Source organism: Malaclemys terrapin, chromosome 6, assembly GCF_027887155.1.
Source record: "Malaclemys terrapin pileata isolate rMalTer1 chromosome 6, rMalTer1.hap1, whole genome shotgun sequence".
Taxonomy (NCBI): Eukaryota; Metazoa; Chordata; order Testudines; family Emydidae; genus Malaclemys; species Malaclemys terrapin.
This window is the reverse complement of record NC_071510.1, coordinates 35,577,979-35,591,940: the sequence shown is the minus strand read 5'-3', so window position 1 is coordinate 35,591,940 and position 13,962 is coordinate 35,577,979. Positions and strand designations below refer to the sequence as shown.

General features: G+C 40.0%; 1 protein-coding gene across 2 annotated transcripts in view; it reads right to left on the bottom strand.

Moving 5' to 3' along the window:
* The window catches only part of PRUNE2 (prune homolog 2 with BCH domain), a 184,083-nt gene that overhangs the window by 138,014 nt on the left and 32,107 nt on the right, over positions 1-13,962 (bottom strand). For both annotated transcript variants that reach the window (XM_054032694.1, XM_054032695.1), the window contains exons 2-3: positions 4,668-4,772; positions 3,480-3,682 (exon numbers count right to left, since the gene is read on the bottom strand). In XM_054032694.1, coding sequence (XP_053888669.1) covers positions 3,480-3,682; positions 4,668-4,772 — 308 coding nt within the window. The remainder of the gene's footprint in view (positions 1-3,479; positions 3,683-4,667; positions 4,773-13,962) is intronic.

The following is a 13,962-nucleotide window of genomic DNA, read 5'->3' as shown; positions in this document are numbered from 1 at the left end:
CATAAGTAGTTAGTACGTATTCTAAGAGACTGTTCAAAGTGAAGTGACCCATTAACAGCCCTGTAGTCACAGGAAAAAAAGGGGATGGGGTTTAAAGGGTTACAGATTGTTGTAATAACCCCTAAATCCAGTCTCTTTATTAAGATCATGATTTTTAGTGTCTAGCAAAGTTATGAATTTAAGCTCCCATGCTCGTCTTTTGAAAGTGCTGTGCAGGTTTCCTTTGAAGATGAGGACTGATAGGTCAGATATAGTGTAATCGGTTTGGGAAAATTTTCACCCAAGGATGATAGGGTGTTTTTGTCTTTCATCTTTTTCCTCTGTGAGTTCAGTCAAAAGCGTAGTGATTGTCTGGTTTCAACCACATAGTTGTTACTGGGGCAAGTAGTGCACTGGATGAGCTACAACACATGTTGTATAGGACTCATGGATTTTGACAGGTGTGTTGTGGTGGGTGTTTATCATTGTAGCAATGGAGATATGTCTGCAGGTTTTGCATTGGTTGTTCTGGTAGGGTCTGGTGCTGCTTTGAATTGGTGTGTCCTGGTCTGTGGGGACCTGGCTTCTGATGATGACCTTGGAGAGGCTGGGGGGTTGTTTGAAGGCCAGAAGAGGAGGTTCAGGAAAGATTCTTCAGGATGGGGTCTCTGCTGAGTAAGGGTTGTAGTTGTTTGATGATACCCTGTATGAGTTCCAGTTTGGGGTGGTAGGTGACAACTAGGGATGTGTGGTCGGAGGGGATTTTATTTCTGTATTGAAGCAGGCTCTCTCTGGGTATTTGGGTGGCCCATTCATGATGCAAAGACTTGACAGCCACGAAGTTAAAGAAGTTGGAGTTTTATGTAAAACTTTTAATTCACATTTTAGCAGGCTTTACACATTTAAAGGGATTGTTTTTTTCCTCTCACTAACACAGATACAATGTTGTTTATCTTAAAGCAAGAGGAAAAATGCACTGGTGAGGGTGCGAAGAAGAGAGGCTGGTGACCCGGTAAGTGGCATTTTTCACTCTGAAAGCTTCACCCTAACTCCAGCCACTTTACAAGGGCCAGAGCTGCGCCAAGGAGCTATAAAAGCTCCACTTTGGTCTGGGGGGAGGATTTACCCGGAACAGGAATAATGCCATTTTCCAAGGAACCATTCTCCCAAACCCTGGCATACAGGCTGCAGCATATAGGGCTGCCGAGTTTCTGGCCCATAGGCAGTCAGGGACAGGCTGTTGTAACAGACAGGCCCCACGGCTGTCTGCATTATGCTGGGGCCACTAACCATCCCAGAATTGGGAAGATGCAGGTGGCCTAAAGTCACTATAACCTTCCCTGGGCATCCTCTGAGTTTATACTGGACCAAAGATATTAAGGGTCTGTGTGTTGCAGAGAGGCCATGTTTTCAGATGAGATATCAACCTGAGCTCCTGAGCACATCTAATCTTAAGGAGCCCGGGGCACTTTTTTGTAACATGATGTGTTAATCCTTGTGCCCTGGCCAAACCCAACTTGGGTAGTTCCCCCTACAGTTTCAACTAGATACAATAATCTTTTTCACTTCCTGTCCCAAATGATTGTGTAGTGCTTCCGTGTAGTGTTAAATAAATGCTGCCTGTGGATTTACCATGCCTAACGTTTGGGGGGGAAATTAAACTTATATAAAAACTATATATAGGGATAAGTTTGTACAGCAGTTTAGAATCCTTTGGGATGAAAAGCCTTGTGTACATGTATCTTATTGATATTATTAAAATTGATGGACAGTTTATCAGAGATGAAAGGGGAAGCCTCTATATTAGCCAGGGTTGCTTTTCACATTACCAAACTCACTGACAACCAGTAGAGACTGTAGAGGTATGAAACTGCCAACCTTATCCATAAAGAAGTGGGTGCTCTATGTTCAGGAGATACCGAGGGCCCACTGGTCACAAACCTAGGGTTCCAAACTGCATGCATCAGGCATCGCATGTGCTCCAGCCGTGTGCATACAAATCTGAAATTTTGATTCAGTAACACAAGAGTCTACATTCTTACACTTTAGAACTGATGTCTAATTCTCCTGATCTATAAAGGGTCAAGACAAAGGAGTTGCACTTTTCACAAGACATGTATTTACATATTAATTAAATCTTTGTTTGGAAAAATTCCCACAAACTTTTTTCATTTCTCCTAGGTGCTATGCAGTGTCCCATTTCATAGTTGTCCATAACCAAACGAACATCATCGTCAATAAGCAACAATGAACATCGTTGATAAGAACACCGTGGTTTCGCTTGACTGGAATGCATATGCCAAATGAATAACCAAACTGACAGTACAATCTGTCCCTCTGTTACACCCATTTACTTCAGTGAGACTGTACTGATGCAAGTGTGGGCAGAACTAAGCATGCTGTGTTTAATGCCCTATCTCTCTACATGCTTATATGGCCTCCTCACTTAGAATCTGAGTGCCGTACTAGGAAGTTTCTGTTTCTATGGATCTCTTCTTAATATATCCAGGATATGAAGTATTTCTGAAGCTTGGAGGGAATATAAGATATGTTTTAATGAAAAGTCAATTAGCTAAAATAATTAAGAACACTAGTGTTACAGATTTTTTAGTCAACTACAACAAAAGGCTAAAGTCCCAAAAAAATGAAAATAGAGCTGGGAGCCTTACAGATGAATCAGGTGAAAATCCTGACCCCACTGAAGTCAATGGCAACTCTCTTTGACTTCAGTAGGACCAGAAAAATCCATCAGAAAGGTGGGGTAATCAATTTTAGACCAAAAAAAAAAAAAAGGCAAAAATGGGCTTTGTAACTGTGTTTTTTCTGCTACTGTCTTTATTATTGCATTTCTAATTTAAGAATACTGAGCCAATTTCTGCCCTCAGATACTCACACACAAGTAAGTGGGGCTGCATCGATACTGAGGGGAGAATTTGGCTTATTGTAACTTGCATTTAGAGCATGTATTGTGTTTAAGGGTTAGCCTGTTTTAGATACCTCATTTTCTAGACTGAAAATTCCCCTTGTTCTTAAATTCTAATCTGTTCTTAGAGGAATGTTAAAAGCAACTGAGCAAGTATTTGGCTATCTCTGAAGGAACGTGATAGTTAGCCCTTGCTAAAGGAAGAAGGCTAACCGGCAGTGAAAGTGTGACCTGCTGTTTACAGACCTTACATAAAACTCTGGGATTATAAATCTAATTCAGTAGTGTCTAAACTGAGATCTGTGAAGGTACATCCAGAGCTTTTAGCAAAATACATAAAATGGTCCATCAGAAAAGTGAAACAAACAGATTAACATGTGTAGCATGTTGTATTCCATGGTCATAATGAAGGGAAAATAATGTTGGGTCTTCTATCTCTTCTGTGATTCCACATTGTGTCACAGATATAGAACAGAAAATATTAAGACAGCATTTATAGTCATAAAACTACTTAAAATATAACCTTTAAAACAGCTCAATCTAACATGGCCACTTTATCGTACACAGAACACTATACCTTGCCAGCATGTTGCTGTTAACAAGCGTTAAAGACAATTTCCCTTCATCATTCAGCTGATGCAAATTGATTTCATCTTGGAAGATATGGAATGATTCTGGGATATTCAGCTCTTCCAAAATAAACCTTGTTTCTGGGTAGTAGCTGAATTCTCTTCTTGGTATGTTCAGCACGGGCAAGCATAGAACATCCGGGGGACTGACCTGTAACAGGAGAATGTGTATCTGTCAGAATGGTGTAAAACAATAACTGACTTTCACTGGGACAATTTTGTCTGAATTTTTGCCCATCAATAAACCTTATTTTCCCCCAGCTAATTCCTTTTTGCTGATTCCTCTTTATGTAGCTGTAGTAGAGATGTTGGAAAAATGAGTGGGGGGAATTGCTAAAAATTCTATTTCTGTTTTTTCAGCATGTGCCTAAATCCCCATCCCCTGCAGTCAATGTTTACCTTTCAAACTTGGTTTGGTCTCATGGTTAAACCGTTGCACTAAAAATCAAGAAATCTTAGTTCAATTCCCAGCTCTGACACATATCTTGTATAACCATAGAAAAGTTACTTAATCACTCTTGGTGAAATTATGATCCCACTAAAGTCAAGAGAAAAAATTCTGACCCCATAAAATTCCATTGACTTCAGAGGGGTCAAGATTTCACTTTCTGTGGTGACTGACTTTTACTATGCATATGTACAGTGCTTAGAGCAAAGGGGTCTTATAGGTGCAACTGTGACACAAGTAGTAAGTAAATAACAGTAATCTGTCCTCTGTTTCCTGTGAATCAACAGTCTAATGAACAAAAAGAATAACAATGGATATGTTATTTGTATCAAAGATTTTAGGATGAAACTCAACCCTGTGCAAAGGATTAGGATTTGCATGAGTTCTATGCATCACTTAAATCAGATTTTAGCAATGAATAGGCCATGTGCTGGCAATGAATTTCACCTAAACTGCATTAAGATGTTCTTCGGGTTTTCACTATTTCCATTCGTCTCTTGTATGTAGATAATCTCTAGATCATTACTTAGGTATAACAAAGGGCTGTCATCTGCTCCCACTTAACTCAAAGGGTGTCTTGTCTTTGACTGCAAAAGGAGAAGATCCTAATTTTGTACATGCATGTTTTTATTTGCTGAACATTATTACATCTATAACAAATAAGTCAGGATCTCATTTTTCTTTTTACCTTGTCTAGGAAGTAGGCATACGTTAATGCAGAAATGAGAGAATCCAAATCACATGGTTTATTCCCAAGAACAACATGGACTCTCCCAAGGCGTTTGCTCCGGTTCTGAAACATATAAGACCGTTTTAAAAGGTGACTGTGAAAAACAGCAAGGAATGCAGACATTTAACTTACCAATTGAAATATCTAAATGTTTTGCTTAATTGTAAAACTTCTCAATCAGCATAATAAATGTGCTCATTATGGGGTCAGTCCAATCCCCATGCACTCATAATTCCCAATGAAGTCAATATAAGCTTGGAGTGCATAGGGGACCCAGGTTTAGACCCTATGGACTGAAATCACAAGAGTCAGTTCCCACTAAAATTAATGGTGTAGATAGAATAATGGGAAAAGCAGCTTCCAGTGTGAATGGGGAGATGCTAAAAACACTACACATACCTAGTGAGAAAAGCAGCATCGGGGCAAGGGGTGAAGACCTACTTGACAGACTCCTGAATCACAAAGCATGGTAAGTTCTTCTGGTTGTAGCTGTTTTCCTCTGCCACTTGGCCTGATATTTGCAACTTAAAACATGAAACTAGCCTTAAGCAATGATCCTGCAAGAAGATGAGCACACCTCTGTGAGGTGCTGCATGTCTTTAATTCCCACTGACAGCGATAGGAATTAAAGGCATTCAATATCAGGTAAAATCGGGTCCCTTCCAAACAATAGACAGGGAAATGCCAAACATGCTGTGTAAATGCAAAGTATTTCAGAGAGGTTCATGCACAATTCATACACACACCCCCACACACATCAGATGATTGTGAATTATGCTTTTCCTTGAACACATCATTAATGAGATGCCAACTGTACAGAAACGTTCTAGCCTATTGCTTTTAATGAGCTGTGCATCTTAATTTGAGAAACAAATCTGACTGACACTAAGGTATGTGTCTCACATCCAAACATACACAATTAAACAGGTTCTTTTCCATGTCTGAAGGTTGAAGTGCATTTTGTTATTTTGAGTTAATTTTCTACACTTTCTCAAGTGAAAACTAATCTTCGTACAAAGGGCTATAATTAGCATACTTGCCTCAATTACCTCTTAATAAAAAAATACAAACGTCTAATCTTCACTCTACCAGGACAGAAAAAAGAGGTACAGCTCTTTTTTCATTATGTAGAACACAATGATTCAAAATACCCTTGGGTAATAAAACCAGGTCAATTGTTCCCAATCTCCTATGCACTTGGAAGGAAACTACTTAAGCAAGATACCTTTCTGAACAATGCAGTTGTAAAAACTGTCTAGCACAGACACCTATGAATTAAATGTACATCTTTTCTATCATCAATATTTCTCTATGTCAAGCTGTCTAGAGCTGCTCATGAGCATGAGTGCCAACCTCAGGGCAGACTGTGAAGAAACAGGGCACAAACCCCAAACTGGCTGTGTGTTCTATACTTAGATTTCACCAACCAAGTATCAAGTGTGAACTCCTCAAGCACTACAATAGCCTTAATATAGAGTCACAGACAGTCCCCTAGAGTCCCCTAGTCACAGACAGTCCCCCTAGATACTCCGGTCTATCTTGCCCCCTATCTTTGTGATAGATGGTCCTTATGCCAAAAAAACCCACAATATTCAGGTTACTCCCAGTCCCAAAGGACTAGTGACTCACCCTCAGCTCAATTGTCCCTTAGATCTCTCACCAAAGACAATGCTTGTAGCCAATCCTATAATAAACTAACTAAAAACTTACTAAGAAAAATAAATAAGAATTATTTACAAGGTTAAAGCGGGTAAACATACAAACACAAATGAGTCACTATCTTAGGGCATGTCTACAATACAAAACTATGTTAAGCTAATGTATGGCATCGCACAGTAATTACATCACTTGTACGTGTCTACATTTTGATCCTTGTGTCAGCAGTGTACTTCCTCACCTGGAGTGCTTGTACCAATTATACTGTCTGTGTGGGGTATTGTGGGATGGCTTGTAAAAGCCAGTAATCGTCAATGTAAGCAACACTAACACTGCACCGACCTAACTACATCAACACGGACTCTCTGTCTCTTGTGGAGGTGGCATTATTAAGCCTATGTCTACACTAGAGAGCTTAAGTAGCACAACTGTACTGATGGAGCTGCGCCACTGTAAGATCTCTTGTGTAGCTACTCTATGCCAACAGAAGGGAGCTCTCCAATTGACATAATTAAACCACCCAGTGGCGGTGGGAGAAGCTCTCCTGTCAACATAGTGCTGCGCACACTACCACTTATGCCAGCTAAACTTCTTAGGTCATTCAGGAGGTGTGTTTTTTCACACCGCTGAGCAACATACATTTTGCTGACACAAGTGGTAGTGTAGACATGGCCTAAGTCAGTGTAGCAGGACAGTCACGGCAGCAGGAGTGAAATTTTAGTGTTGACACTTACATATTTAGGTTGGCATAAGCTAAAAGGTAATAGAAGGTTCCAAAAGGTAATAAGTTCCTGCGATATGCAAGCTTTCTATGTACTTCAGAGCTAACCCAAGCTAAGCAGCTTGGTAATCCCTTCTTTATGCTTAGAAATATTGCCCTCTCCAAATTCCAAGCAACATAATACAGTTCGTCTGGCCAGGGATTTTTATTCCCTTTCTCCAGAGTTCAAACTGATGGAACAAGTATTGGTGCCTGTCTCCTCTTCTGGGAGTTGGTGGAAAGGCAATCAACAAAGTCTTTGTCCTTTGATGTTTCACAATGGAACAGTGGACCAGCATTTTACATTAATTCTTCTTTCTGTCTGGTGAGTTACACAACTACAGAGGTTTACAATGCAAACACTCAATATAACTTTTTACCATGGGCTACAGAAGATATAAGTGAGATCAATGCATGCAGCATTCTACAAACATTTTATCAGGTCTAAACACTAAACACATTCTTATCAGCTTAACATCTATTTTATCAATGCTAACGCACAGTTGAACTAGACTGGTTTCCAGCTATGCATTTGTCAGTGTTTGGTGAGGCCTAGGGGCTTTGTCATGAGCTGGCACCTGGTCTACCAGTGTCACACCCAATTTTTAAACTTATCCCCTTTCTCAAACTGTCCTTGCTCAAAATATTTTTAGGATTACCAAATAATGCCAATTTCAGTGCCGTCCTAATGACTAAATAAAAACGCATGAGTTCATGGCTTCTTTAATACAAACTGAAATGTATTGAAATTCTTTTTCTTTAGCTCCTTGACAAATGTGTTATACTGGCCTTTGGGTTCTTTTTGTGGCATTTGTGTATTCTACAAAAACAATAAGAGATTGAATGGATCGGAGAGTTGATAATTGGATAGTGAGCCCGTCACCTCTTAGAATCCAATCCAACCAGTAGTATCTGAAATTGCTACCATCTAATGGCAGCCATGGGCCTCTATAAAATGAGTTTCTTGATCTGGTCTATTTTCCAGTGAACACACGACCACATCCTAAAAATGTGACACTAGCAAGCAAGCAACCACAGTGGCGGTCCCAGCAGAAAGGCCTAGGTTTGAATTGGCACAGAGATTAAACTCCAGCTCCAACTTCAGCTCCATATGATTGCTCAGACACCATCGTGTTTTCTTAAATAAAAATAAAATAGAGAGAGAACTTCAGCATTGTCAACGTGGCACCTTTCCTGTGCACTAAAATTCACACAAAATACCATGTTACTAGTTAGCAGTGGCTTTACTATAAAGATATGCTGCAGTTCCAAAGAGAAACAGATTGGGGAGGTGAGATAAAAACCTAAATATAGCAGCTTCCAATAATCCTTTGTCTTTGTAGTTGCTTTAAAGGACAAGGAGAGTTCAAATTTCTAAACCAACATTTGCCTTCTTCACATGCCCACATTTACTCTGCTTTAATTTCCCCATCCCATTATCTACCCATCTTCTCCTCAACACTCTTGTGACTGACATGGTATTACTATGTAATAGTCTAAGAATACTGAGATGTAATAATTTTGTGAACCTTATACATGACTTGGGTAGGGAGATAAAATTATTGTACAACTATAGTGGGCTATTAGAATTTCCTGTAGGAATGTATTGATATAACTCAGTAGCGGCCAATGGGAAAAACAAGCAGGGAAGCAACACAATGACCCCAGATAAGCAACCTTGGAACAACACTTCAGGGGCAGTTACAAGACAATGAGAAAAGTATTCGCTTCAAGCAGACTATATCCTGTCTCCAACTAAGTGACACAGCTGTTCTGCTGGGAATGCTGGGAACAAAGAGATCGAAAGAACTTCAGATCTGAAGAAGAGCTCTGTGGAGTGCCAAAGCGAGTCTCTTTCACCAACAGAAGTTGGTCCAATAAAAGATATTGCCTCACCCACCTTGTCTCTCTCAGACTTTAAACAGTTGTAAAATTCTCGTCTCGGGAGAGAAAGGGGGGGGGGGAGTGGGGAGAGGACATCAACTGCTGTCAAGGGGGACATGCTGACAGAGAGAGAGGCTCTGCAGAGGGAGAAAAGACCAGGAATGGTATGCCTTAGAGAAAGACAGGCAAGCATGTAGACTGTGTATTGTTTTAAGATCTGTTTTCTCCTAAATGCTTTTGTTCTAAATAAATAATGCTTTGCTTTAAGAAGGCAATGTAGTCACTGGCTACCATTGTCATTGTCCTGGAGGGGATGCAACTGGAGGAGCTGAAGACAAACCAGGACAGCTAAGTAATCACAGTTGATCACAGGGGACTGCAGCCCAGTCTGAGTGTGGAAGAATTGCATGACTCTACCTTGAGGTGATGGCTACAGGCCCAAGACCTGGGAGAGGGTGCACTTGAACAGACAAGAAGGGTTAAGACTTGAGGTGCAATTAACTGTAACATCTCCTTCCTAAATTCCCATTCTCTAATCCTCTTCCATACTGCCACTTATGTGGGAATTTCACTGCCCCTCATTGTGTGCCAGAAGAACCAAGAATCCCATGTAAAGGAATGTTCCTAAACAAACACAGGCACTGTCCTGAACATACCTCCAGATTTTTAAAGGACAAAGTCAGGTTAAAAGTCCTATATTTATAAATAAATACATTAAAATGTCCTTATATATGTTTTTCATAACACCCCAAACTATTAAAAATGAAAGAATGTTTAAAAAATAACTTTCACTATTTTTGCTGCTTGTTCACCATTTGTTTCACTTTCATGAACCACAAAGAGCATAGACTAGTAGGTTTCACTTTAACTTTCAGGCTCCCATACTTTAAAACAATGCTGCAGTGTCCAGAAATATGGCAGTTGACTTTTAAAACCATTTCCATTCCATTTTTTATTTTTATTTTTTTATTTTATGAAAACATTCTAATTGCCCTGGGGGTCTGCAAAAGAGTTGTTTTCACAAAATCTATATTTTTATCACATTTGATCAGAAAACATTCCTTTAAAAATGTATATCCAAAAGACCTTCCAATGTTATTTTATAGATTTATAGCATTTAAGGCCAGAAGAAACCATTAGATCAACTAGTCTGACCTGGTGTATAACTCCCCATTCATAGTTTGAGCCTATTCTCAGTTATGGAGAGCCAATTATCATATGCCTTCATTTTTTCTAAAAGTGTAAAAAGACAATGACTCTGAGAAGAAGGCTTGAGACCTCATCTTGTTTCTCCATCCTAAAGATTATTATTGCAAAATAGTGTGTCTGCAGTAGTTTGAAAGAGGCACTCTGTATTAGCTGAATTATGCATGATCAAACTAATTATTAATGAAAAGTCCAGTAAATAGATATTAAAATGTCACTTTATAGGAATAAAAGTTCTGCCTGTCAATGTCCCCTATAAAAATCATTAAAAAATAAGTCATCTTTAATTATTGTTAAAAGGTAGATCTTAACCTAAAGCTAAGTTAATTTTTATGTTCCTATATGAAATTCTCCATTATCAGAATAAATATCCTTATCCATTAAAGCATCCTGATCTCAGTAGGCCAAGATGCTCTTGGAAAAAAGCAGCAGTACTGATTTGTAATAGTTCTTCCTGGCTACCTCCACAAGCTTATAGAAGCGCATTAGATACTGTATATCAGACAATTAGTAGATACATATACCAGCTGCACTAAAGGTAACTATGAGAACTCACCACTAATACCCACTCCACAGGTAACTTTCTGTATTTAAGGCCACACATTTAAATACATCCAAGCAAAATGCAAAAGAATCAAATCTTTGGAACTGAAGCAAATACAAAGATTAGAAACTTTGGGTCACATGATGCTCTTGCAGAGTGTGGAGCCCTACTCCCCAGACCAACAGTGGTGCTGTGAAATTTGGCGCTGGCCCCAGAGCCCTGGCTGGCAGGAGAAGAAGCTGGCCCCTCACCCACACAGAGCTCTGACTGGCTAGAGAGCTGGCACAAAATCCCACCCCTATTTCCTGCTGTGATCTGCGCTTTCCTGCTCCTGGATTAGAGGAGGATGTGCAACTGCATCTGCATAGGCTGTAGTAGCAGCTGCTGTTAGGACCTAGCAGGCTGAGAGTCCGAGCTCTGGGCTGGGGTCCAGACTGCAGCCTGAGTTTGTAGCCTTTCAGCCTGCACCTCACTGCATATGAGGATCAGGCAGAGCCCAGAGGAAAGGAGGCCCCAGTCAATGCTGCAAACTGAGAGGCAGGGATATTCCACTGAAGAACCAAGAAAGGTTCCTATAAACATTTTTTTTTTACATTTTTAAAAGGATTAAAGGGGAGAGAAAAGAACAGTAAAATACAAGGAACAATCACAAGGCCATTTAAATAGTTTTCTATCAATCAAATCACAAATTAGCATAACACCTTATAGCTCATATGGGGAGTCAGGTTTCTGCCTGCTCCCATGCTCCCTCCAGCAGCATCTAAATTCTAGCAAGTAAGGCTGCTTTGACTTAGGGAGTTTATTCCTAATCCCTCCCATAAAATGTCAAATGCTGCTTCATGCCAAAACAAACAAAAATTACTCATATGTGATACAAAACTGAGTAGGTAACTCACTGCGCCATTTGCATATACAAAAATAATTCTTAGTAGCACATTCTCCAGTGTAACCAATAATATATAGGCAACAGAAACACAATGACCCTTTGTTATTTCATTTGATTTCCCAGAACACAAAGCATGTAATCAGTGTGATATATTAGTTAGAATTTGTTTCATACTGTCCTCTGATGTATGGAATATCAAACCTGTTCACATGTACGTGATCACCTAGACCTCTAGCAGCAGCATTTTGTAAATGGTACAATATAAGCTTTAGTGCTACTCAGTGCTTATCAACTTACTATTTAGCGCTAAGTGACAAAACACTTTTTCTTTAGCTCAAGTGGGAAAAGTTTGTGGTTTGGAGCCAAAAATCCTGGGGTTTTTCTCCAATTCTGCATGTGTACAATTTAGCTGGTGATCATTCAGTCAGCTGTTTTTAACCTTGGATCTGTTCTGCTGAGGATGCAGTGTTTGAAATACAATCTCTAAAAGGCAGTATTTCCTGGAATGACATCACTGTCTTAGCAAATGATTATTGACAAATAATGCAATATCATCCCTGGGTTACTTAGGGAAGTAACATGAATTCATGACAGATTATAAATTATCAAACATAGTTCCAGAAATAGCCAAATTTTCACTGTTTAAAGCTAAATTATATTCTGCTGGTTTCAAGAAAAGATGTTAATAGGCAATTAAAATCTTGAAAAAAAATGATACAAATAGGTTTGAGATTATAGTAAAGAGACTATGTTATTTTTTCTGATTGCAAAATTTAAAAATATAATTTTATCTTCAAAATTTAGCATTTAGGGCCTAATCTTCTAATATGTCTGTGACAATAGAATCAATGCACAAGGTACTGCTTCCCTAAGACAACTTCATACTGCATTTTCAGTACATTGTAAACAAAGAGATACTATCCCTTTGGAGCATCACGGTCAAATAGTAGTGGTCAAAATTTGTATTAATGCACTCAGAACCATACCATACCTGCGGTATTACTTGTCACTGGTAACACCTCAATCTGCTGCCAAAGATTTTTCTGAGAAATCCATTCTGTTAATTTGTCACAGCCTCTTCAGAAACTAGCAGATACTCCAGGTCAACAATCAACATGATACAGGCAGCCTGTGTTCACTTTTGATGTGATTTAGCTAGCTTCTTGGCTTTCAGAGGATCACTCCTCATTAACAGGAAGACTCCACAAGGCCTATACTCCTTGGGGAGTTTAGCTACACAGTCCTGCCTACCTCTCCTCACATCTGCTGTTTTGATAGGAATGATCATGCTCTCTTCTCTTATGATGCGCTAAGAAGTGCCTTTGCTCTTCCTGCAGAGCCCCAGTGCTTGCTTTCATCAGCATTTTCTCTCCTGAGTACAGCTCCTCTGAAAGGCTGCTTCAGTGCTTACTCTTTAGTCTCAGCCTCCCAGGAGTTGCTGAACTGCCATTGTATTCTCAATAAGAATACCTGATGTGCTTTACAGTGCCATAGGCCCAGGGTTAGTAGAACTTGAATTAGCAGACATTGAGTTTGTTAACCTAGGGCGGGAGTGTCTACACTCATTTGTAACCCCAGGTTCGGAATTATTGAACGCTGTGTCCCAACCTCCAGAATCTACGCTGCATTATGTGGTCCTGAGACCAACTGTCCATATCCCAGACTTCCTACCGCCCTCCCAAAACGTGATCACTCTAGCCCTTTGTACATGGTGCAGTGTAGGAAAACTTGATTGTTCACCAAACTTGACTGTCCAGAGGGCAAAGAAAGTCCACCTGTGGAATTGTGGGATATTTTTGGTGGACTCCCAGAGCATGAGTCTGGTGGGTGTGCATCTACAGTGCAAAGCAATAGGGCTTGAACCCTGGGTCCTGACTTGATTCAGGCTCTCAGACCCTCTACTCCTATGCGGTCCTGGGACCCGGGGTCTGAGCCCTGGTTTAGCACAATTTGTATGTAGATGGAAGAAGAGTTAGGCTTGAGCCTGAGTTTGAACCCTAGGCTTACATTGCAGTGTAGACATACTTTCAGAGAACAGCAGCTCTTCCTCCACATACAAATCTAGCCTGCATGTCCTGGGGCTAGTCAATTAGCTAGAAGAAAAGTATGGAGGTCAAATGTGAAGCTTCCTCTTCCAGCTCAGCAAAATTTGTAAAGGAATCCATTCTGCCTAGCAGAGCCCCCTTGTACTAATGCAGACCCAGACTCAATTGTTAGTAATTCTGAGAACCTGAAAGCAGCTTAGTTAGATGAGTGAGATCTGCATTTCTAAACAAATCTCTGTCCCTCTGAGTGGAGCCCACAGATTTCTGTTATA